Genomic DNA, 27041 nt, shown 5'->3' with positions numbered 1-27041 from the left:
AGTGGCAGACTGCATATTGCTGCTGAAAGATTCATAATTATGAAAAACATCTTTGGAGTAAGAGGAATAATTTACCTCACTAAACATCTTGGCCACCTGCAGAGAGTGCAAAAGCCTTGAATCTTTGGTTCCAATTGCTTTTCCTTTTGTTTTTTCATATTCTTCTTTATATTTAACCTGTGAAAAAAATAATTCAAGTCAAAGGACATTTCCTATTACTCGAGAGATAAGCAATATGTTTTTCAATAATGATTTGGATGGTAAAAATTTAGAAGGGCTTAATCTGATTCTCACTTTGACACTTCAGATTTCCTAGATTTTCTCAGAAATTCCAGAGGTACAAAGCTGGTCTTATTTAAGAGGTGTTTAACCTCATTCTTTAAGGCTCAGTCCTCTGAGGAGGATATGCTTAAAAACTTAAAGTCTTCTGATTAGCTAAATTATCTGGTTCTTAAAGGCAAAGATAAGAGATCAATTCAAGCAAGGAATTCAAGATTTGATTTTTTTAATGAGGTGAGATTTCATAATCTCCATCACTGCTGAACACTTTCCAGCTGCAGAAAAAAGTTTCTGCCTTTTCTGCCTCTCCAAAGGGTAAGAACCATGATATAAGTTGTTTAGAAAGATTTTGTTTGGAAAGTTTTTTACATACATCTGTTTATGTTAAAGAAGCAGATTAAAGAAATATGCATTCCCTTTGCAGTGAGTGATAACAGCAATTTTGAGGCTATAAACAATTCAAAACACTGAATTTTACTTTGGGGCTATTGTGCAAATTTTGCTTTGCTCTGTACACTTGATTTAGTAGAAAATAATTTTCAGAGAGTGAAATTTGATAGCAGAATCTGAGAAAGTTTCCAACTGTTCATTAGCCAGTGAGAAAGACGGACAACCAAACGCAGGACTTAAAAATCCAGATGAAGCCAGCTAAGCTTTATTTCCCTGGGCTATAGAGACTTATATAAAGAATAATTCCTAGGTAACTAAATATAACATACATCACTGGCAAGATCCCTTGAAGCTTTGGCAGCAAGTAAAGGCAGAGAATCAAGTTTCATTTCAAAGCCCCGGCCCTTACTCTTCTCCCAGCCTTCTTTGTACTTAATCTGAGAAAGGAAAGACAGCAATATGTCACTAACACATAAACACGCAAGAGCTTCAAAGAAACATGAAAATTATTAAGAGTAAAACGGAAGTTTAAAAATGCTCAGTCCACAAACTGGAATATTCTTAAGTTACAGTTCATTATCATTTTGAGCTAATTAATTGTCCAGGATTGAGTCGAGAATTTTTTTTCTTGGAGTTTACAGGCACTTTAAATTCCAGAACATGCACCAACAGTTCTCATTTTCAAACAGACACAGGGGAGAGAAGGTTTTTCAAAAGTGCCTCTGGTTATGTCTTCTTATGCAAGTAGTGTAGACCTACAGGAGCTGATCTATAGGACAGAGCAGTTGGTGCTAAGAATCAAATGTCGCACTGCCCATTTCAGGATTTTTCATTCCCACTCCCCAAACTAGAACTAGTCAGGTCCCATGCACTGAATGTATATTTGTAGCTGCAGTTCTTTATATGAGCTGCTGGAGAGCATCTTTCAGTTTGGCTGCATTCAGCTTGTGTGCTCTGAGACCACCCCACAATGTGAAGCACAGCTCAGTGGAGCAGCCCTTATGATCAGTTTTTCTTCAAAATCACACTCATGAGCCACACAAACCACAAATGTAGATTAAATGCATGACAATCACGTGCTTAACTTCTGAAAGTTAGTGGAAGTTAAAGGAATATTTTTTAAGCTCTTTTTCAAGATTCCACTTGAAATTCCAGTAGAGCAGGATCAAGTATGCCTTCATGCATAGTATGCATGCACCCAATGAAGTCTCCAGGAAGCCCCAGTTTCTGGATTTGGCTTCTTGTATGTTTATATTTTACCAGTTTCTAACAATGAGCATGCATCCCAACACATCATAGCCACAAAGGGTGATGCTCCACAACTCTCCACCACTGCAACTTATTAATTGCACCACTGCAAATAAAACTTAGGGGAAGAACAAAAGATATGAAAATCTTCCAGTAAGGCCAACTCACAACCATGAAAAAATATGAAACTGGCTAAAAAATAAGTCACACCAGGAACGTTTGGAGATTTTTTTCTCATTTTCCACTTATTTATCTTATTGGGTTTTTTGCCCTCCAAAACTATCTACAACAATGGAGGCTTGAAAAATGCTTTAAAAATAAAATAGAAGATCAATTTTTCCTGCAAGCACTTGATTTTAGCACTCAAGTCTCTCAGTGAATCGCTATATATTGTCATGAATTATGAATGGTAGCAACAGTGGGCTTGATTCAAGTTTGCTGAAGTCATTGTTTCTTCTCACTGACTTCAGTGGGCTTTGAGTTATTAGAACTGTGAAAATGGTTGGTTCTTCATGCAAACATCACCTCAGAAGCAGTTAATTTTGTGAATACTGATTTACTAAAGAAATTCAAATCATCTGAAAATGTCTTGGAAAAAAAAAGTCTAGTGGTTTCACTGTCCTTGAGATTGGATTCCTATCTATTCTGGGTACCATATTTCATGTTGTTTAGTATAAAGATGGATGCTAAATGCTAAATGCTTTCAGAACAGTATCATCATGTTTACATTTATATTCATTTCTATCTGTTAACAGCATCATGAATGCCAACATTTCCAAGTGGCTTGACCTACCTCACTGTATAACTCAGCGTTGGCTTTTGCTTTCACTAGCTGAGGTACATCCTGAGGCAGAGTGTAGTTTGTTTTGGTCTTCTCATACTCAGCTCGGTAGTTCAACTGCATATATTGAAAAGGTCAACAAGAATCTTAGTTATTTTTAACTCACCAAAAATACGACCATTAGACTGATTGATTGCTGTTAAATTTAAGGCCATTAGTGCCACACATTCTAGATACTCTCATAAGTATGGCTGATGTAAATATGAGGGCAATAAGGCAATTATAACTTCATAACTTCTAACCTAATTAGTAGGAAGCATAACATTATTCTATAAATGGAAGAGCTACTGATTATCTATAAGTACAAAAGATATTATTAAAAACCATGCATTAATAAATACACAGGAGATAAATTCCTAACAAAGCGCACTAACACAAATCTTAAAAATGGAGACAAGCCTTAGACCTACTGGTATGCTTGCTATATGGTTGGAAGTGATTTCATTCAGTATGTACTCTTGTTTTTGCTATAAATCTGCTGATGAACTATAAATGGTCTGAAATCAAATTATCTCATAATTCTAATAAGTGATGGTGGCTAATGATGACAGAACTTACATCACTGAGCTGCTGCGCATTTATTTTGGCTTGAGCAATTTGTGGAGTGTTGGCAACAGAGCTGTACTTCAGCTTGTCTATGCTTTGCCTGTAATTTACCTAATTTAAGATAAAATTAAAAAAAAAAAGATTTAATAAAGGAAGAAATGGTCAGACTGGAAAATGAGAGATTGAATAGACAAAGTTTTGTTAAATAACACTCTGGATAAAACATTACTTAAACCATAATAAACTGAGATGAGGAAAAATGTCAGGATCTTTTGGGTTAGATCTGAGCTAATGCTCTGAAAATTTCCTAGTCTGAGATCACAGTTTTTATCCCACCTTGAAAATGAAGTTCCTTATAACCCCTCCCCATCAAACCCACAAATTCTTAAAAAGATGCAGCACTAGCTGGTCCCCCAAAACATTGCTGTAAGACTGGTATTCTTAACCATCACTTAGTCCATTTTTATCTTTCCCAGACAAGGAATACTATAACTGTCTATTAAGAGGTCTGTCCAGTGTAATACTGCACAGAACAAATGGACTTTCTTACCCTTTTTCTTTACTGAGTTGTACTGTAATAATTAATCACAGAATTTTTGTGTGTGGTGAAAGTTTTGTGTGGATGATGAGAAAAGAAAAACATATGGTACCAAAGAAAAGTCATTTTAACATCCGCCATCAGGATTGGAGCCCACTACTTTCCTAAAAAATTAACATGGTAGCAAACAATAATAAGCTAAAGAAGCCCAAAATTATGCAAGATTGAAAAATCATAGCAAAGCTTTCTTTCAAACCTGTTGCTGCCAAAGAACTCAGTGCTATACTACAGAACACAATTATTATTCTCTGTAGGCCTTAATTAATATTCACTGTAGTTAATCACCACTTTGCAAACATTGCAAATCCCATTGCGTAGAACTCATTTCTCAAGAGCACTTTTTTTCCATTAAAGTGGAGTACATTTCTAGAGACTTTGAGTTACTGAAACTATTTTAATGAGAACCTTCTTATTTCAGGTATCCTCACGTAAACTTGCTCATTCTGCCAGAATGACAAAAACTAGGAAGAAAGGGCTGAATTATCTCACAGGTCCAAAGTGATCAAGGTACTTAAAACAGTTCATTTGCTTCCTCAGAGACAGAGAGAATTTTAAATCCACAGAAAGGGATCATTTCTTTTTAACTGAAACTATTCATTTATTGCTACTTGTGATTGCTTAGTGTGTGAGAGAATTGTATTCCTAAAAGTTCAGAGTAACAAAGCTGGTTATCAGGGAGCAGACGAGTCCTGGGACTATTTCAAAATACTAGATGATGATCATGACAAGTGCAACTGAGTGTCTGTGGCCAATTGATTTCCATGTTTCAAACGCAGATGCTGACATGAATCATAGAGTCACAGGTAGTGCTGATAGGTTTTGTACATTTTGGACATGAATTCATATTTCTTTGAATCCTTTAAGAATGAAGCTCTCTCAGACACTAAGCAATCAAACCTTGAACTTTACTTTTTTAAGGTTTCACAAAGATAAAGCTGAAATTACTACTGAAGAGGCAGTAGTTCACCTTACAGCTGCAGTATATCAAGTACTTCCTCAAAAACATGAGAGTTCTCAGTTCTGGCTATTCATGCTACCACCTCTTTCTTGGAAGAGGTATTTATGCCCAGATAAGTCTAATTTAATGTTAATGACCTCTCTAAGGCATATTGCTTCTGGTTTTTTGTGCAATTTCAATGGCAAGAAACAGGTTATGTACATCTTAGGTAGTCAGAAACACCTTGCACAGCTGCTGCTCTCTTCCTGTTGATTTTATACGTGATGCCTAGTGACTATGATCCTAACTAAGGCCCAGGTTAAGTTCCCAATCACAGATGAGATCAATCAAGCTTTTAATGCTTGTGAGAGGTGAAAGTATGTTATGCTGTGGAGTCTGCCATCCTCCATTTATCTGTAGAACATATATAACCACAGTAGTACATGAATTTCCTCACCCCCTTCCATCAGGAACTCAACCCCAAGCACAGAGGGCATCTCTTTTGCATGGACTGCAGGCTTATGGACGTTTATGTGACCAGTAAGTTCCCCTTCAAAAGGGAACATGTATCTTCAGGGAATTTACAATGGATGAGATGGTTATTTCAGTCTCAGCATCCTTTCAGTGCTTGATGCTGTTGCTAAAGCTGTCCAGGATGGTGAGACGTTTTGCAGCGCAGAGCAGGGACAGGACAGAAGTCATTCATTTCACATCACTGTACAATCTGTGCTGAACTGAAGCCAACAAAAGGACATGGCAGCACTTCCTCCTCCTCTGAGACCCCTTGACACTGCAGCTTTTGCTTTAACTTTGTTATCACTAGCTGTTTGCTCCCATGATTAAATCATTGTTTGACACATACAATTTATCACAATCTCTCCTACAGAGAGACGATGAGCTGTGCAAGTCATAGGAAAAAAAAAACAAACCAAACATGAAATTATTTACATCTTTCAAAGGGACCAACTTCCTTGTTGTCTGGTATGAAGGAGTGAGAGTAGCTGGGTAATTGTAGTCAACACCATCATGTTTGTAATCAGATTTATAGGCTATCTGAAACACAAGGAGAACAAAAAAAAAATCATTCTTTTTTTTTCAGCTGTCATTTGTTTGAATAATAATCAGTCAAGAGGAAAGGAGAAACAATAATATTAATATTAAATGCAGGAAACAAAGTAAGTTCAATGTCATGAGTGACAAAGAAAATGAAATTATTTGCATAGTTTAGCCACTAATTGATTCTTTTTCAGCTCCTCAATTAATCCAATGCCAACAGTGGGAGCATTAACTTAACTTCCACCTATGACACATCTCTTTTATCTTTCTGCTTAGTTCTCGAGCTTCTTACAGATTTGTAAATAATGTACTTGAAGGAATGGTATGTAATGAAATAGCTTCTTGACTAACCCAGTAAATTAAATTGGAATCCAGAAATCTTCATTAAAGACTGTTTTTTTAGCAAAGGTCTGACCCTGGGGGTGGTGACAAACAACTTTCAGCATCCTACTGATGTCAAAGAAAACCGAAGGATCTCAGTATGTTGCCAGATCACTGAAATTTCTTATTTTAACTTCTTCCACACAGTGAGCTATAAATCAGTACAAAAGGGTTTCCAGAATCTCCCCTCTTCCCAACATGTCTGTTCTTCAGATCCCCAGTAAAATATGATCTAAAGTTTTCTATCAACTTAATTCTGGAAAAAACGAAAGACAAGCAGGCACCAACCATCCAGGTGTGATTAAAAGAGACTTACATTGCTTGCCAATGTGCCAACTTTCATGGCATGTAGCATTCGCTTGTCCATGCCGACGCCTATATAATGACCTTTCATTTCATTCTGGTAGGTTTCTTTGTATTTAAGCTGCACAAAAAAAAAAAAAAAAAAAAAAAAAAAAAAAAAGGCAAAAATACTCTGAGAAAATATGTTCAGTTGTACTATTCCATATTTCACAGTAGGGAGACAAATTATTTCAGCTGTGGTCTACTAGTGTTGCGTCAATACAGAAACTCATTAGTCCACAACCTTGGTACTTTAAAAAATTTTAAAAAAACTCCTCTGTGAGTTTCCTGTTTTACAAGATGTCATTTACCTGTTCTTCATATCACTCAGATGCCACATAAAGAAGATACCTCTGCATTCAATTGCTGCATATTATTTCAACAGAAATAAATCCTAGGGAAAAGTTTCAGGGAGGTAATATTTGTACATTAACAAATAAACAAAATTTGGTTGTTTTGGTGCATCTTTCACCAAACCCAGAGTGGGGAATTTGACAAGAAACATTAATCACTCTACCATCTAAACTGTATGGCAAAAGATTTGCTCTTCTGGGATTTCAGAAAATGGTAGGAGGCAGTATGAAACAAAATTATATTTCATGATCATGAGATACAAGTTATATAATTATTAACACTGATTACTTTAACACAGTAATAATGTTTCTCTCTGGCATGAACTCTGGTGAAGTATCTTCTACCTAACTTTCCAGTCAGGACATGGACACACACAATGAAAGAAATAATAATTATGACAGAAAACAGTAATAACTGACAGCTACTTCTCTAGATTAGCAGTCTATTGTAAGCAATCTCTCATCTATATACCATAAAAGTTCTTTTCTTAATCCTATTTAAAATGAGTCCCAGTTATTCATCAGGAAACACTAGGATAGGTGCTGTACAGACATGGGTAAAAATCAGTTATAATCACATTTCCAGTGCACGCTTCTCTGAAACACACACACACAGATGACTTGTGATTCCAGTAGCTGCCAGGTTAAGCAAGCCACACACGAGGTGCTGAAAACTTACATCACTGGTGAATTTTGAGACCTTGCTCACATTCTTGAATTGTGGAGTATCACAGTAGTTCATGCTGCAGCCTTTGTTGTTTTCAAGATCCTTCTTGTACTCCACCTTAGTAAAAAAAATGCAAAAGGGGAAGATATAGTGAAACCTTAATCTGCTCTGTCAAGTTCCTTCACACAATTTTTATTAGCCAGACCAACTCTTCTGAGATTTTGATACACAGTTTTCATCAGATGGCATATGATGAAAATTAATATGAGGAGAATTTTCATATACTCAGTTCTCGATTTATAAGCAAAAGAAATGCAAACAATTCCATCCATTTGGACCTCTGCAAAGTGTATGAGACAGTGACATGAGGAAAATTATTAACAAAAACAATGACAAACAAAGGAATTTTAAGGTGAGCATGGAGCAAATGAAAAAAAAGAAAAAGCAGGAAGGATTGAACAGGGGAAAGTTTACCAGAAGAATCCTTCAGAGTAAGTTTAAATACAGAACAGGTTTGATATTTTCATCAAGTACCTTTGCTCCGAAGTAGGATATCGGGGGTGATATTAAAAGGGTTACTGGAAATGGGACTAAATTCAGCAATGTAGAATTTAATATATATGGGGAGTAGTCATAAAAATTTCAGCTACAAGAGCTCATCACTTGAAAAGGCTAAGAAAGAGAAAATTGTTCATGTGTAGGATGACCACAGAAAGAAGTCAAGGTGCAGAAGTAACACAGCCATGTGGAGACCTTTGAGCAGGCACTGGGAATTACATGTGCTATGTACCAGGTTCCAGCAAGACCTCATCAAGAACTTATGTACTCTTATAATCCTTCCTGTTTAAGGAACGTGTACTCAGCCTGTAACAGCTGCAGTGACAGACTGAGAGAGACAAAAAGAATTTAGCTTGCTTAGTCTAAGAAATCAAAGGCAGAGAGAAGAAAATTATATATTTGTAAACATCTCAAAAAGGTAGTCATGCAGGGAGAAGAACTTTTTAAACTAAAAGGCAGTGTTAGCACAAAACACAGGAGTAATAAAGTGGACAGGAATAAATGTAGGCTAGGAATTAGAAGAGGAGGATAATATGATACTGTGTCAAAACAGCAGGAACCAGGAATCATTGGCCCAGGAGGCCCCTTCTAGTCCTAGTTCCAGGGGTTTTTCATTATTGAAGGTTTTATACTTTGACATCTCAAGAGTATAAGTTTTTAAAACTGCCATGGGGAAGTTCTAGAAACTCACATTTATTAATAGCTTTATAGCTGATATGACACTATAAATAAATTAATAATTCAGAATCTACTGAGAATTCTCTAGCAATCTTCCCTTGCCAAGCAGAAAAAGAATCAATTATCAGTAACTCACAGGTTTTCACATTATGGAAGAAAACAGAAATCTGCATTAACAGAATGGTATGAATTTTGGCTTTGTTCATGTTATTTTTTAATTAATAGAAAAACTTTTTTTTAAATACTCTAAGGTACACACACAAGTCATCCTAAAGCACTTGTGGTTATATTTAATAGCACATTAAGAGCACAATTCAGGTTTGGTTTTTTTTTTCAGATTTCTATTCTTCATGTGGTCAGAATTAGAAATACCCTCCTGGCGTTAGTTTCCCATGTTTTCATGCAGATCATCAGAAAGGTCGGGAAACAGCATCTGAAGATCTGTTCTTGAACTTTTCTCTCCAGTTGCTGTGCCACACACAGATGATTTTTGTTGCATACAGTGCAGTAAGAACAACATCTTTTTATACTTGTAGTCCTTACTCATCAGACACAAATGTTTGTACGAGCTGCTCTCGAACTTGTTAACAGATTGATTCCTTACCTCACTGACAAGCTTGTTAACACTTTGGGCTTGTTTAAGAACTAGGTTGTCTTCAGCCGTTAGGGAGTGAAAGTGAGCTGCACCTTTCATCTTGGAAAGATCTTTCTTGTATTTTATCTGAAAAGAAGTAGGGAAAATTATAAAATAGATGTCTACTTTCTCATTATTACTATTTAGACTCGCTTCATGAGTCAGGATAAGATTTTTCCTATTCTTGCTTTGATAAGTAAATGGAAATTGCTAAGTTGAATCACTGCAAGTACTTACTTCCTGAAATAACCCAAATATAACCCCACAGCCCTAAAATCCCTGTCAAGATATTTTACTAGAGAGCATTTTTTTTAATCCATTTTATACGTAATTTGAACAACACTGGTTGTTGTTCATAGTTTGAATAGATAACTAGCAGGTTCTTGGCTATTGACTGGTTGGAGCTCATCTGTTCTTCTATTACTGAAGTTAATTCTCAGTTCTTCGATTTTAGACCTCTAGTCAGAGAACTGCAGATGGTCATCAGATGTTCTGCAAACTTTTCCTTTTGTAGAAACCAGCTTTTTAAAACAGCTGCACATTTTTGCACTCTTAGTGTTCTTAGGGGAATTGTATTTCTCTACCAAATAGAGATTGAAATAAGGGACTTGTTAATTTAATTTAGACATCAGGTTATTGACTTAAATTGGGCTCGGATGGGTGAAAAGAGATAATACATATATTGGCCTTTTGCCAAACTTTGTCCAGCAAAACCCCTGTTGGGAATATATTTCAGTAGTTCTTGCATAGGAGGAGATGCTTTATGATCTACATCTTATCTTACTGCTTCAAAAATAGGATTCATACTTTACAAAATATTGAATTATTTTATGTGTGCTGAGGTGCACAGTGTTTGGGAGTTTTATTTTCCAAGCCTGCACATAGTTCCTCCAGCTTTAAAGCAGTAAGGCAGCTTGATAAGAACTTTAGTGTGCAAATTTTACCTCCGTGAACCAATCCTCCTCCTCACTCCAAGTATTACAAACTAATAAGGAAACTACTGATCATTAACATTTCGAAAACCTATGAAACCGCCATCTTTATCTGGAAAGGTTAAATATTCCATGTTTAAACAAAATAGGGGTTGTCACAGAGGATTTAAAGTTTTTTATATTCTCTCAGTCATAAGCTCAGGTAACAGAACATGACTGATCCTTTCACTCTAGTTCACTGCTCACATCTGGTCCAGGCTAATGCAAGCTGAAAGACTCAACCATCTGTTAGCTCCCCAGAAAACAGACAGAGCTCATCAGCTCAGACAACCCCATGGGGGACAGGTGTCCACACTCCAAAGGTTGTCATTCACAGGAACCCTTCAGAGCAGTCAGAAGGTAGTGACCTACAGACTGATTCATTTTTTGCCACTGCCAGAAACAGTCTCCTCAAACAGGACTGAGGCTCTTTAATGGATGGGCTGAATGCAAGAATCACACATCACCACCTTTTTGCCAAGTCTTTAGTTTACCACTCAAAACTAAAAATCCCCAGCCTAGAAATAAGTTCACTTTAGGGAAGTGACAGTGTCATACTCTATGGTTTCTTTTCCTCCCTATGACTTGCTTTGTGCTAGAGGCATGATACATCAAAATATCAAAACCAGTACAGTTCATTCATCCTCCATTTATTCACTACTGGGAATACCACAGCAGTCCACAGGATGATTAAGGCAGTTGAAGGTTTCATTAATAATACAGGTGCAGATTTGCCAGGAGGGTGAACCTAACAGTAGGGATCCCCATTAGTTGCTACATCCATCTCCTCCCTCATGCAAGTTGGAGCTGTGCCCCCTCCTATTAATGGATATTATTAATCCCCTGAGCCATTCAGTTCCCAGCAATGCAGTGAAATGTCATTTTTGTTTACTTCTCAAGCGTAATTTTAGCATTCCCCTCCCAGGCACTGCTCTGACAAACTGCTGTTTTTAATTGTTTATGAATTGTATTGATTCAGGTTTCATACTTACATCACTTGCCAATTCATTTGCTTTCTTGGCATTTTGATAAGCTGGAGTGATCATAGCAGGAAAGCTTCCTTTCCCTCTGTGTTCTTCAAATTCATCCATATATCCCTGAAGAAAATTCATACTGTTTACTCATCATACATGAGCAGGTGGGGCCATGGGTGGTACTACAAAGCCCCATAGACCTTGTTAGTAGGAAGGTTCATTGCTTCAATTATTTCTTTTTAAATGAAAAATATAATAAAATTACTAAATGTAAGAATAAAATTATCTGTTAAAATAATTACCCCTGTAAAATTAGTTGTGCTTCACTGCAAGAGAACTTTAGGTAGATATTAGCTGTGGTCAAGACAGCATTCAAGTATACAATGATATACATCTTCTAATCTCACCTCATTTCTTACAGAGATGATATCTACTTGCCTCTCTCTGTGTCAACATGTTTCCCTCAAATACTATAAAAATACCTAATGGTTTGGGCAGACAGGAGATTTGCTTATACTTAACAAGTTTAACATAGGGTCAGCCTTCCTCTGTGGTGTTACAGAGGTCTCATGATCTTTCCATGGCCATTTTTCACATCATAACTGACCCAAAATAAAACTTCTCTGATGCAGTGACATATTTTGAAGAAGGATTAATTAATGAGGCATAAATACCTAGATATTAAAATGGCAAACTCCTTAGGGAGTTATAATGCCATTTGCTTGATTTAGAAAAAAACAATTGTTGTGAAATTAATGCTCTTAAATCTATCTATAGATAATTTTTTGTGTAAATGTTTGATTTTAATTTAGTTTTGTTAATTTAATTTTGTTAATTTAGTAACAAAATACTCGAGCTTTTTTCCAAATGGTAGTGCCCAATGGTCACTCCAAAGCTTTCTATGGCAAGATTTGGGGAGAATATGGTAAATACACAAACAGGTAAGATACACTGTAATATGTCTTCTCTGCAATATTTTGTAAGTCCTTTATAGTAAAGAGGCAGTTTAAGTGGAAATATAATATGCGGCATGTCAAGAATGTCAGAGAGAGCACAGATAGGAAAGACTATAAATATTTGGGATATCCATTTCGTGAATTCTCAGTGCAAAACAATCCATTGCAGGTCATTCTGTGCACCATCAATCACATGGTAAGACAAGTCATACCATAGGTTTGTGAATAATGTAATGTAATTATAGCTATCTCACCTAAATTATTCTATAAACAGGCATAGAAAATACAAAATATCCTCGAATAATCAGCTGAGTCGGTTTTCTAAAATACCATTCATGAGTTTGAATTCTTCAAACTAATCACTCAAATAAATTTTTATGTAATTTCTAATATTGTTCATATTACAAAACAGTATTTCCAATGTTAAGAAAATTATTCTAGCTGCTTCTAAGATTTTTAAGCACAAACAAAACTGGTGCTTAGCACACAGGAATTTTACAGGAAGGTTACTTAAATTGTCTCATGTTATATATATATGTACCAAATGATCTCAGCAGTTAGAAATCTAATCCCTTTGCCCATCATAAGTCACAATTTACTCAGAAAGATCCATTAATTTCAGTGACTCTATGTTATTTGACTAATAATATCAGTATCCAATCTATGAAGATTAAAACTCAAATTGAATTTGAAGTCTGTGACTGAAGTTTCAAAGACACTTTCAAAGAAAAAAAACTTAAATCAACTCTAAAGACAGAAGCATTCTAATGCTTGAAAATGTAATTAGTGCCTTCTCAAATTCATTTTATTTGTTTATTCTTATTAAAACTTGTAGTAGTTCAAAAGATAGAAACTAATTGAAGGCTTTATCACTACAATTCTAAACTCATATTCTTCAAGGATGGTTTGCTTTTCACAGATTACTAGACGTAGATTTGGACAGAAGGGAAGAAATGTAAAATCCCAAATATTTTAGGGTAATACAATCCCTGTTCTTTCATTTCTCTGAAGTATATGGATCTACTGAGGAGCTAGGACAAAAAACCCTAAGATTAACCATAAAGTTTTCTTTATACAAGAACACTATTCAATTTCTCTCAAGTTCCCTTTAGCTGTATTCATTTCTGTTTAGCTGTGCTATTTCCCTAACTTAATTGGAATAGAACTTTGCATGCATTTTGGGAGACCACAAAACCAACTATATTTCCTTAAAAATTAAACAAAAGCAAAACAAATGCCACAGACCAAAACAGAACTAAAGCCTATTTGGTTCCACAAATACAGAACTACAGCTTGTCAGGCTCATAATATCCCTTCTGTAGAAGAGCTGAAATCTAAGAGATTTAGTGCTGCTCACAGGTATTTAGAGCTGCTGGTAAGGCCCACCTCTTGGAATGACTCTACCACAAGGGTCAGGCAGAGACAGTGCATGCACCTTGTGGTTTCACCTTTTAAGAGCCAATGCCAAATATATTACACGTTAGGAGTACAACACCCTTTCCTTCGAGACCTTGTTTTCTCATACAGGAAAACAACATGAAAATAGGTCTCACTGTAGTTTCTAAATTCTGGACCAATCAGCTGTAGTAATGATCAACATCAGCAGGGTTATCTCTTGGATGTTGCATACCTGGCCATACTGATCTACATTTTCTCTTGCAGAAGTAACATCTGTTCCAGCTATATGACTGGCTTTTCCCTTGATCTCTTTTTCGTATCTTTGATGATACTTTACCTAACAGGAAAAAAGGAAATGAATAATCTGTGTGAGTTTAGTCTGGTACACAGATGCTGCATAATAAATAACAATCAATGACATACACATGTTGCCAATAAAGGATTGTCAAAATTCTCATTGCCACCAATCCACCCAAGTCAAATATGCTGCTTGAAGGTATAAAAACAAAACTAGTGATGTCCTTTTTAATAATGCACTAGGAACACAGGACTTGCCATTTCAACCCAGACCATTAGTTCAGTGTGTTCAGCACCACCTGCTAGTCAGTGGTTAATCCCTGATGCTCCAGCAGTTTAAAAAAATAGAACTGACTGTAACGTAGTTTCATGGTTAACACAGTGAACTTTTTTACCAGAGAGTCACCTGAACACCATCAATAAATGCATTTGTTTCTGAAAGATGTTGATCTCCACAGTAATCAAGGGAATTTTAAGCATCCTTCAAGTTTAGACCAAGATTTGCACCACCTTTGCTGAAGTCAAAATAATACCTGTACTTGATGCTGCCCTTTAATCACCATGTGTGTTTGCTGACAAAAAATGAACAGTTTTCCACAGATCAAAGGCAAATTTTTTAAGAGTCAGTTGCTTTCGCCTTCAGAATTACAGATCTCCTCTGATTTTCCTCAATGACTCGTAATAATGTTTTAAATTCACTTCCATCGGGTTAGCACAATATATTATCTTCTCCAACAAAAAGAGCCTTTCTTTCAGTTTCCAATAACAAAGCACAATTAACTGTATATTTTGAAGCAATACTGACGTCCTTTTACAATGTTTATTTGAGAGTACAGTGGTGTTGTGGTTTTGTTATGTTTGGAAAGGAAAAGAAAGCCAATAAAGATCAGTATACCAAAAAGTTTAAAAAAAAAAACATGAAAAAGTAAGGAGAGTAAAATGAGCAGAGTAGAAAGCTATAGTTTATAAATCTATACCCGTGCCATGTGCTTGTGTATGTATCTATGTCATGTGTTTGTGTAAAGGCAGTTTCTTAAGTTCATATTCAAGCCTCCTCCTCCAACAGCACAAAGGCAGGAATAGGAGAATGAACAGTAAGGATCCACTCAGAGCATAGAAATACATGCAAAGCAGAGCTCTGCAAACACAGCCCTCCCCCAATAAAAGGTCACCCAGAAATATTGTGACTGTGTAAAAGAGCTGCACTTCGGACTTCATAACTCATACTGAGTTGGGCAGAAGGAAATCAAAAGAGCTCCAGCTGACTCGTTATTGTTGTTCTTCTCAGCTGTATGCAACATGAGGCTGGGTAAAGGGGACATTTTTGCCCACAAAAATCCATAGTGTTGATTCACAAATGCCTCTTTTTGTGCATAAAACTCAGCTTTGTCCCTGCAAGAAGAGACAGTCACTGGAAAATCGGTGTGTGAAGTGCACTGCTAACATAACTCCACAATGCTCATGGAACTTCTGCCAGTAAATGTTTTAATCCAAAATTTGTATGACAATTTACTGTTCTCTTCCCCAAAAGAGACTTTTCTTTGGACACTTACATCACTAGCTAGTTCATTTGCTCTCTTGGCTATTTGATAAGCTGGAGTGATCATAGCAGGAAAGCTGCCTTTTCCTTTCCGTTCTTCAAAGTCTTCTGTGTATTTCAACTGCAAAAATTCAAGATAGTTCAGGAGCAATTAGATCAAATGTATCTTGATTGCACACTTAGTCAATTTTCAAAGTTGCAAAGTCAGGCACTCCATGGCTGTCATCCACCAAAAGAAGGATGAACCACGAAGTCTGAATCTTTGCAACGTAGTCTTTAACTACATGATCACGTATCTTCTGCATGACCCCTTTGTCTCCTTCAGAGTATGGGATGAAGGACAGTTGTTTTAAAAAAATACTGAAGGTGTCTGCAAGATGCCTGCTGTATTTATATTAGAGTCAGGCATCTTCTTTCTTTACTTTGCATGGCACCTAATTGTTGGGTATAGCACAAACTAGTTCTCTGCCTTCAGTTCTGACAGACAGCTAATCCCTAAAATGGCCTAAAACTGAATATGGTCTTTGTAACTGGAAGTATTAAATACTTAACTGTAAAATGAGCCTGCCTTTAAAATATTATTTTTTTATTTTTCTTTATGTTCATATTTTTCATCATATCATATCATGGCTAGGCTTCACGAACGAAGATTTGGGAAGGCACTACCGCTTGTTGCAAGTCATATTTTTAAGTGATCTATAAATATCCCAAGAATCACTTGGAGAGTCAGAAAGAGGTCAATCTGTTTTGCTTCACTTACATCACTTGAAAGCTGTGATCCAGCCTTGGCATGAAGTATATCTGGAGTGTCTACAACAGAGGTGAACTTTGAAACTCTCTCTTCGTGTCCACGCTTGTATTCTACCTGAAGAGAAAAACACATAAATCCATATTACAAACAATAAGCAGCAAATATATATTTCCTATCAGAAAGCTTCTAGAGAAAATGAGCAACAGCTGTCATGGCACTCCCCACTGTACAATCAAGCTATCACTTATATTTAAGGCCCAATTTCCTTACAGTTAATCCCAGAAGTAGACAGAAATGGACCCAAATAATCAAATTTTCCAATTATATGAGATTGATGTGAGCCATACATTGATCAAAATGTCATGAGAATAGTCAATAATGGCCCAAGATTATAGTGCAATGACAATGCCGACAGTGTTTGCAGAAAACAATGCAATACTTTACCAATACTTTAAAATTACTTCTGTAAGATTTATTTTTACTTGATCTTTTTCAGTTGAAAAGTTACTTTTATAACTAAGCAATTTTCTGTGCATATATTTAAGTATCTTTCATATAAAATAATTTTAATATTACAGTTATTTAACTTCAAATAATAAGGCAAGTGAAAAATTTCAAATGTAAATAATGAGATGAATAAAGCCATAACGTGAAAACAAAGGTAATTAATTAAATTAACATTTTAGAGTGAGTCAAAATCTTTTTCAGATTGTGATAAACTACAGCAAAAGTCACTACATTTTTCAGGAAATACCTATATTGTCATTTATCCCATATAACTGTCTTCCCAGGCCAAGTAATTTGTCAAGGTTGTTTTCTGCACCATGTTAAAATTTTCTCATTATGTAGAATTAACAGGACAACAGCTATTCATCATAGAATCTAATGTCTAAAGTGAATGGCCTGAACCCAGGATTGTCCAGCTTCAGAAGTCTAAAACATAATTAAAAACCCCTGTGACTCACATCGCTGCTTAGTTGGGTGGCTCTCTTAGCAACCTGATAACCTGGAGTGATCATAGCAGGAAAGCTGCCTTTGCCTCTCCTTGGCTCGTATTCTTCTGTATACTGAAACTAGAAAATGAATTTGTTTTCTCATTACAGAAGAACCCACCATAGTTTAATGTGATTCCTCTTTTAATGCCTGCTTCCTAGAGGTATCACTTTATTTAAAAGTAAACAAATTTAAGAACTTACGCCTTATAAGTTTGTTAGGTAAAACTATTTCCTACATAGAACAGAAAACATTTCCCATTCATATCAATTATCCACTGTTAATTTGCTACGTTGACTGGGTCACTAACCCATTGTATGGACACAGACAATCAGTCGTAATTCAGAAGTGATTTTCATCAGTCATGGAAATACAGTCAATGGAAATTGAAGTTTTCCATCATGAGTTCTGCTCTACTGAGACAGCACCACTTGTTTGATCAGGTCACCTCGGTTTGGTCAGTAGTTGAAGTGCTTCTCAATTATGAAAATATATAAATGTATGATATCTAGAATGGGCAATAGAACTGTTATGTGACTTTAATCACTTCCACGGTTAAGTATTGTTATTGACAGAAGTAAACATGTCAGTCTTTCCTACAGTAACATCATACCAAAGATTAGACACTCCAGTTGTATTTCATGCAAAGGCTGGAGGTGAATCTTACCAAAGGCTGACTTTGATGCATTTGTAAGTCTTCAGAATATGATAGACCATGAAAATAAAGCTATTCCAAACATCAGTCCACTTACATCACTCAGAGTTTTCTGTGCCTGTGTTATCTTGACCATCTCAGGATCTGGGATAGTTCCTGAGTACCATGATTTTCCTCCCTCATAGGCAGCATAGCAAGCATTCTACAAAACAAAAATTAAATAACTACCAATCTTCACCCTTGTTTTAATACTCAAACACCCGATCTGACAGGAAAAAAAAGAAACACACACAGTGCTGTGGAAGTGAAATTTACTCTCTGCAGATGTACAGCACAAGGCCTACATTTCAAATACCTTCAGAAAATGCCAAGGCAGGACTTGTATAACAAGAACTGACATCAAGATGACAGGATCTAGGATCCCGGAGTGAAACTCAAATAACAATCCCTGGGAATCAGATCACTTGCTGTGAAGCTCCAATGCCAGTAGAAAGAAGATACATAGAGCATGGCTGTACATGCAGCAGTCCAAACAGTTAACTGTACAGATACGCTCTTCCTCCTCTTCTGATTCTTGCGTCCTAAGCTATAGTTGAGCTGTGTTACTTTGAAAAGCTTAGCCAAATGAGAAGCAATGGCTTTTTTTTAGCACTTAAATCCTGTGACTAAACCCCCTAACAGTGAGGACTGTCAGTGCCAATCCCTGGTCTCCTGCAGGCTAGTAGCTTGGAGACTTGAGGGATATTTCTTACCTGGGTAGCCAGTTGCTGGGCTTTATAGACACCTTCAATTTCTCTGGACTTTACATCCCATTGAAAGACTGATTTGAACTGTTCACTCTCTTCTCTATATTTTATCTGAAAAAAAAAGATAATTATTTGTTTTAGTAGCTTATTAGTACATAACAACACTCCTCCCCTTCAGAGAAGAACATGAAGGGAGACAAACAAGGTGAAGATTGCATTTAGCCCTAAGGTCAAAATTCTGCTTTCTAGTTCACACCCAGCTTCTACCTAAGATTCCTGCTAATATTGGAGAGCTCCTCTGAAGGAACAGTGTATTACACCTGAAATATGGCATGACAGTCTGAAAGAATAATTTGATAATTAGATGATACTTTTGGATGAGATAAAATATGAGAATAATTAAGACATTTTAAGTACGACATGTCAATGTAGCATTAGATGAAAGAACTTTTACCAGATGAGCAATACTCTACTCTCCTTTTTCCCTGCACAGTGTCCACTAAGTATCCTAGCTCTGTATATGTAAATGACTACTATATTTAGTCCCGGGTCATTATTTTCCTACTGCTACTTTTATCATGATAACATATAGAAATCCAACTGAAATCACAGCTCTGGTATAGAACTCACTCTTCAGATGTAAAAACTCAAAGACTACAAAACTTAAACTGACTGGACAGAAATATTACTGACCATATGTACCATTATTCCCATTTATAAATTGAGCACAGAGGTGCAGAGAGCTAAATGATTCATCTGCTCACACAGAAATTCTGTGTTGAGGGAGTGAGTTTAATTTTTATCTCTGCATTCAAGTTGACATCTCAGCATAAGACTTAAGTGAGAACATCATGTTAGGATTGAAGAAACATCTTCTATTTTTTGCATCAAAAATAACCTTACATATAAAAAAACCAACAAACTACAGCAGCAAGTGAAACCTTTTCCCAAGTTATCATTATTTTATACATTAGTATGAAAAACTTTTCCTCCTCACAAAATCTCTACAGAAGCACTCCCTTTAAGTAGGTTCTGCAGAATCAGCTTCTTTTCTTTACTCTTAGCAATTTTCTCTCTGGAACAGAACCTCATTATGTGATTGAAAAGGACAGAAGGTGCTTTAGGTGTATAGAACAAGGGAAAGCGATCTTTGAGCTATAATTTGTCCGCCTGGTATATTCACATGCACTGGAAGTATCAGTCTCATGTCACTGCCTAAAACCAGAAATAGAACCTGCAGTAATCCCAGACTCATTCCTGACCAGATTCGTCACACACAGTTTAAAGTGTGATAGTCACTGCTGGAGTAGTTACGGCCCATGATATTGCAACAACTGATGCACAAGAATTGCTGTACAAAATCATAAAAGACATAACATCTGATGAAGGCTATTAATGTGCTTCAACTTCGTATAGCTGACACAGAACATCAGAACGAATTTAATATGCTATAATCTAAGAAATACAACAATGATGGCTAATCACATTAAAACACATTGCTTTGACAATATAAAAAGACGTGATATCCAAGAAAACACTACCACATGGAGAAGTGAGATATCTATCGGGTTTTGGCCGTTCCTGTAATTTTAATTTCATTAAATCCTTAGAAACGCAAGTTTGAAACCGATGTGTTTGTAGGGAAACAGCGCAGATCCAGGGATGGCGTTTGGGAAGCCGGCGGGCCGTGAGCGCCCCTCGCGGCCGGCCGGGGCACAGCAGCCCTGGGAGGGTGGATGCGGCTGAAAGGGCGCGGGAAGCGCTTCCATCCCAACACCTCCAGCAAAACCGTGCAAAGATCCCTGGACTTCGTGTTTACGCGCCTCAGGTTTGCCAGAAGTACTTCACAAAGTATTTGTGAGAACTTTTGCCTGAGCGCTACCTGGGTATAATTCATTTATTGTTTCACATCAGTTTCTGAAGAGATCACAAAGCAAATAGGTCGTTCTTGTTTCCGAAGCATGTGTAGTCCCCCTTAGTTGCTAAGTTTACAAAGCTCTGGGCAGTTTATGTGAGCAGCGATTCCATATAAGTTCTCAGATATGGCAGGTGAAAAGCTCCTATACATTTTTCATTCTGAAAGCAGAAGCAAATTCAGATCTAACCTTTCTTTCTCCTGAGTAATTGCATTTAAAAAATTATGATTCAAACATAGCTGAAACCTTACTACTCAAAAAGAACGCAGGGGGTAAGTAAAATCACATATTTATATTTATAAAGCAAGACACATCATCAGAAAAATGTAGAACAAAGACTAACACATTTGACCGTCAAGATTCTTACCTCACTTACAATTTCTGACAGTTTTTTCGCATTCATATTTACTGGTGTGTCAAATACACTTGTGAATGCATTGTTTTTTGGATTATGCCTGAAAAAAATGGGAAGTGTAAAAGGATATTAGGAATGTACCAGGCAGCCCACAGAAAGGTTCTCTCTGAGCACTCAAGAACACAATACCAGCCTCCACCCCTCTATACATAACTTTTCCCCCACTTACACAGAGATCTCAGATTACATTCAAGTTATTATTGCATGGAGTAGGTGCCTAGAGCAAAATTAATTTTAATGATCATCATATCAATGCTGTGTTTCTAATAACAAAAGAGAATAATAGAATAAAAAACAACTGTCATCTCTCCCTTTTTCTGCTGACAAATTTGACAGGAATTGATCATTATAAAATAAAAACTTCCTAGAACAAACCAACTCAAAAATCTGCATTTTATATATTTTCTTTATGATTAGCTCAACCTTGTTAACTCTTAACCACTGATTTGGAAAGCACTGAATTTTATGGTTTGGTTTATTTTCTTCCCATAATACCAAAATGGAACTTAATTTGCCATCTTTTAACACACTGAACAAATGAGGAAGCTTTATGTACAGTAACAAGTGTTTCCCATCATTTGTGATTCATGAAAAACCAAAGATATGCACCAAGGCAGTAACAATACCTAATTTCACATCACACATGGAACCAGGCTGAGTCCAAACGGCGATGTTCTATTACATTAAAATGATTAGGGAAATTAAAACTTAAAAAAAAAAAAAACCAGAGAGAAAGAAAAGGAAACACACTTACGCTTGGCAGTAAGGTTTTTTCTCATGGCTAACAAAGTTGTTTACTGTTAACATCATCTTGCATACTTCACAGTGAAAACAGGCTTTATGCCATGTCTAGAAATACCACAAAACAGAAACCAAACAGACATGATTTGTATTTCATTATTATTCTGTTAAGTTTTAAATCTCGCGTTTGATCCTTACCATTCATTTAACTAATTTGAGGCGTTTTTCTTCAAATATATATGTATAATTAACTCATTTCAGTTCTGAAATCAGTTACGAGTAAAGAACTTTTGGAACCAAGAGATTTGCACTGTGTTTAAAGTGCCAATCTGTACATTTATTATAGTCCAAAATGATAAAGAAAGAGAACTGACCTGATCTATACAGTTAATCTTCTCAGCAGGGTAAACCCCATAGCCACATCTAGCACACGGCTGCACATTCATCTTGAAATCCACAGAGTGAAAAATATATAGGTTTATACAAAAGGTTCAAAGAGTATAAAAGTGACTTTTTGGCCTGTGCAAAGCACACTCTAGACACTCCAGTCAGGGCCTTTTGCTGTGGTCAATGGCTCCCATTAAAGCTCTGAATTGAAGTCTGCTGCTCCTTTTGCTGACCTTCTGTTTCAAAGTCAGCTGCAGGCTGGCTTTTAAAGCTGCCAGTTAGTAAGAGCGGTTATTTTGGCAACTGTGTCAGTGCGTAAGGGAGGGCAGCAATATCTTTCTCTAAATAGAAGAATGAACTCACAGAAACGAATCATGTCCATGTGAATATTAGAGCCTGATCATTTAGTATTTCAGTTTTGTTGTCATAAGCCCAGGATGAAGAGAAAAGTATACACAGCAGCAGCAATTTATCATAGTTTCTCCCCATCCTCATATACAAGTGACCTCACGGAGGACTGTTGCATATTGAGGAACAGCCTCATAATAAAAGGTACCATCAGAGATACAGGCCAGAGATGGGTTGGGAGCTTCCCGGACCTTTGGTGGATCTAGAAGAGGTGCAGCACCATTGTCCCAGATGAGTCATTAGTTTTTTCCCTTGGTGCCAGCTCAGTTTCCCTTTGTGTATTACAGACAGCAGAGCAGGGCACACTCATTTCTCATATCTTTCTGTTTCATCAACCTGTCACTCCATCTCCAGCTGTAGGAGGATGCATAGTGAGACAGGCAGAGCCTGTTATCTCAAATAGTTCTAAACATGATGGGCACAAATCCAAACTTCTATCTACTACAGGAAAAACTTCAAAAAGGAACCATTTACTATTGCATAGAACGAACAAAGCAGTTGTTTAACGGTGTTCGCAATGAGTAGGCTGGCATAGATCAGAATGTAAAAATTCCTTCACCAAATAACGATAAGGAATTATTATGTCTGATATTACGATTCAAGCAAGCTATTAAGGTTGTGAAGGCTTCTCTGAGCAAAAGAAGCTATTAAATTCTACCAGCTACAAATGGTCAGGATTTAAGATTTATATCTCACCTAATCATAATACTTCCAGCTGCAGGGCTCCATAACCCTGGGACACAGCTAAGAATTATCTCAATCTGATTAAAAGTCTACTCAGTCATCCATACACCTGCACCACTTCCCATGCCTGCAGCAGTCCTGGGATATTGCTAAGCACTTTCCTTTTCTATAAATTACAAACAATTCCATCAAAATAATTTCTGGCTAAACCTTCCAGGTATGCTTACAGAGCCTCCTATTCATCTCTCCACAGAGATATGCAGTTTTGCTTAACTTATTATTACTCCTTTTACTGAATGCTGACAATGTCCTGGCACAATGTACTGTCAGCAACTGGTGTGCTGAAAATAGAGTCTCTAATCTGAAGAGCAGTGGCACAAAGTCCTGAAAACACTTGAGGACTTTCAAAGTGATATATCAGTATATAAACAGATGCATTTTTCATTTTAAAAAAATGCCTACACAACATAATTTCTTGTATTAAAATAACGGCTGATTTACCTCATGTTATTCCTTCCAGGATCAAGAGCGATTTTTGTTGACCAAGTTACATCACAATAATATTTATCCCACCCACACCTGTGAACAAAATTAGTTTGGAATTCTTCCAGTTCCCTTCTCACATAGCTTTGCATCTTGTCCCACATTGCCATTCTGTTTATGCAAGTGACCTATATTGGGGTCACAGTGGCCTGGCTGTTCCCTCCTTCTTTAGCACTTGGCACACTACCAATTGCTGCCTCTTTGTGTTCATGTACTCTAAGAGTCACTATATTGTATATTTTCTCAATAGTCCTAGTTGTCTTCGCACTACCTGAATCCATACTAGAGCCTTTATCTCACATTTTAGCAAGAATAAAAGATGCATGGCCTGCACAGGCAGTACATTGCTTAAGACCCCCTGAAATGAGTTTGGAGAGGTGCTAAAAGCAGGACACCCCTGAACCACACAAAACATAAAGTCTTGGCAACTACAGAACAAATAATTTATTCAGGAGCCACCTGAACAGTGATCATCCGGACAGAACTCCAGTGTGGATCATAAGTGTATAGACCCCATGTACACTGTGCACCCAGAGAGCTTATTAGTGGTCCCTGAAAGGAATGAGACCATGTGTCGCTTCCAAGAGGCCTCTCAGACAGCTAGAAGCCCTTTATTTCACAGATAAATAGTATTTCATTTCAAGTTATACAAAGACTGCTTCTTTTCAGAGTGACAGATACTACCAGCTTGGCTGGAAGTCAGAAAATACATTTTCCAAGTTCTTCTGCTTCTCCCAAGTTACAGCATGTTCAAGAGGAGAAGCATGGTAAGCCACAATGTCCTACACAGCCGCTGTCTTTCCCAGCCACACTACTTCCCTCACATCCATTGTGCACAGTTTCTGCTGGAGTCTATTGAAGATTTCCCCATTTCTGAGCACCTCAAAACTGTCCTGTTGCCTGGTCTGTTCTTCGCCACCCTGGATTAACACTGAGTTGCTAACAGAAAAGAGAGTGTATTGAAAAATAAGCATTGTACATTACAAAGTAAGCACTGCATTTTGATCATGCAAGGAATTAAATCACAAAACCGGTGCAAGTTTGTTATCTTGACAAATCTTAGCAAGACATTTTCTCTTCAGTTAAAAGCTCATTGTGGCTTTTTTTCTCCTTTAGTAAGGCCCCATAAAGGCTTTCTGATATCAATGAAAATCTTAAAAGGCTTTACTTAACAGTAGAACCTTAATCAATGTGGTTTAAAAGTACTGTAGTTACACATAAAGTACAAGGAGACAGTACCTTGAAAGTGCAAATTAGTAGGAAGGAACATTGTTACCTCTCCAACCTCCTTAAATTCATTGAATTAACTGCACAGAAAACTTGGAGCATGTCTGCATCCTCAATCTGAATCTAAAAAGCACACATTAGTTACACAAAGTAACCTCGTGAGAGATATTCAAGTCAAGATCACCCCCTCTGTCCCTCCTGAATAGGAGCTGTGCCCTTTCAACCACATGAATAGCAGGAAGTCAGACACCACAGATTATGGCAACCCTATCCTCTCTCTGCTTGCAAAAAAACCCCCAAAATGGTGCTGGTTCACTACACAAACTGGGAGTGTTACGCACTGTTAAAAGCTGCCTGTAAAATTTCAAACACTAGATCAGCCTCTTTATAATCTTTCCTGAATCCCATGATTGATTAGTTACCTGGGCTCAGGGTCTTTTGCCTCATACAGTCTCTCCATGCTAATGAAATTTAGCATAGTAGCAAATCCAGCTTGCAAAAATATTGAAAGAAAGTTGGAAAAGATTTATCAAGAGCAAAATCTCCTAAAACTCAAAGAAAAACTCCTAAGGAACCACCTTCCAAACGGTTTTTACATTTTTGCTGTTTTGGAAACCAATCAACAGCTGCTTACATTTCACGACTAAAAGGATTTATGCTTACACTTTCCCTTTGTTGCCACTGTCAGGAAAACCTGAGAGTGTAGGGATTTTGCAAATGCTTCTAATAGAGCAAGACACAGTAAAAGAGAAATTGAAAAAAGAACCAACAGGAGAAGAAGGTATCACTGTTACAGAGCAGAGAAAGAACTGGTGAGGATGTGCTACAATTTAAGCTGAAAGCTTGAAGAAATGTGTGTAAAGCATGCACAGCATAGCCCATGTGCACACAATGAGACTACCAGTGTCCAAATATGCCAATTTATTGTGTATCATAAAATAAAAAAGACCCAAGTTTAAAACTCATAAAACATGACACGTGCAACAGATCATCTCTGCCTGATTACAGAGAAATCCCACCAAAACACATACACCAAACTGACTGAGATGCATTATTCTATGGAATTCCATAAAGTCATGGTGTGCCAAATCACACCACACTGCCCCCATATTCCCCACGACACATCAAAACCATCCATCCTTTCTTGCAAAATATATAAAAACCTAACAACTGTCATTTAGGAGCGAGCACCTTGTGAGTCACTCAAATCCTCCATCCTAAAAGTATTCCCACACCTGTCTCCCAGGTCTCAGTGAAGCCCCATCCTTGTTTTCACAGACTTTGTGCAGAACACAGCACACAGTTATTATTCCAGACAGGTACTATTCAATTGCCTCAAGCCTTGTACCTGCCATCTACCTTTCGATTTCCCAAAGGCATACTCCACTGTCATCCTGCAGCTGCTTACGCAGTGGTTAAACACTTATTTTCTACAATGCATATAGCCAGTCAAAGACTTCATTATTAATGTTTTTAGGGAGTAGAGAGACTCTCCAGGGATAAGAAAAGGAATGCTGATGGTATAGGTATCACATTGCTGGCTCTTCCCCCTGCCCAGTAATGCATATGGCCAGCTGTGCAACATTACACATGAGAAGTTTTTTCTTCCTGACCCTTCCCTAGGTGGCAATCACTCCACGCCCTGAAGCAAGAAACTTTCTCCTACTTCTACTGTCTTTTTAATTTCTCCCTTACTCCATACTGAAAACAAGCAAGATTTTGTGAAAAAAAAAAAAAAAAATCTAGCATCTTATACTGCATTAAAATTAACACTTATTGAAGAAAGGTATTGCAGCACACTGAGGAATCAAATTTTGTCTTTGTGAATGCCAGCTACCAACATGAAAAGAAAAAAAGAAACCATTTTTTCAGATGTGTCCCATACCAAATTCTATTGGCAAACTCTTGAAAATTGGCAAGGATTATCAGGC

The 27041-nt window shown here is 37.0% G+C and overlaps 1 protein-coding gene across 2 annotated transcripts in view; it reads right to left on the bottom strand.

Annotated features, from left to right (window-relative positions):
• LOC113997840 (nebulin related anchoring protein) overlaps positions 1–22307 on the bottom strand; it is a 50179-nt gene extending 27872 nt beyond the window's left edge. For both annotated transcript variants that reach the window (XM_027740000.2, XM_039385133.1), the window contains exons 1-18: positions 22236–22307; positions 21875–21969; positions 21073–21160; positions 18796–18900; positions 18141–18245; positions 17361–17468; positions 16405–16509; positions 15658–15765; positions 14040–14144; positions 11472–11576; positions 9479–9595; positions 7651–7755; positions 6593–6700; positions 5788–5892; positions 3317–3415; positions 2711–2815; positions 999–1106; positions 76–177 (exon numbers count right to left, since the gene is read on the bottom strand). In XM_027740000.2, coding sequence (XP_027595801.1) covers positions 76–177; positions 999–1106; positions 2711–2815; positions 3317–3415; positions 5788–5892; positions 6593–6700; positions 7651–7755; positions 9479–9595; positions 11472–11576; positions 14040–14144; positions 15658–15765; positions 16405–16509; positions 17361–17468; positions 18141–18245; positions 18796–18900; positions 21073–21160; positions 21875–21969; positions 22236–22307 — 1845 coding nt within the window. The remainder of the gene's footprint in view (positions 1–75; positions 178–998; positions 1107–2710; positions 2816–3316; positions 3416–5787; positions 5893–6592; positions 6701–7650; positions 7756–9478; positions 9596–11471; positions 11577–14039; positions 14145–15657; positions 15766–16404; positions 16510–17360; positions 17469–18140; positions 18246–18795; positions 18901–21072; positions 21161–21874; positions 21970–22235) is intronic.
• Between the last annotated feature and the right edge of the window lie 4734 nt (positions 22308–27041).

The sequence above is a fragment of the Pipra filicauda genome, unplaced genomic scaffold (assembly GCF_003945595.2).
Source record: "Pipra filicauda isolate LSUMZ 115617 unplaced genomic scaffold, ASM394559v2 scaffold397_size650280_pilon, whole genome shotgun sequence".
Taxonomy (NCBI): Eukaryota; Metazoa; Chordata; class Aves; order Passeriformes; family Pipridae; genus Pipra; species Pipra filicauda.
The sequence above is the reverse complement of the archived record's forward strand: the minus strand, read 5'-3'. Positions and strand labels throughout refer to the sequence as shown.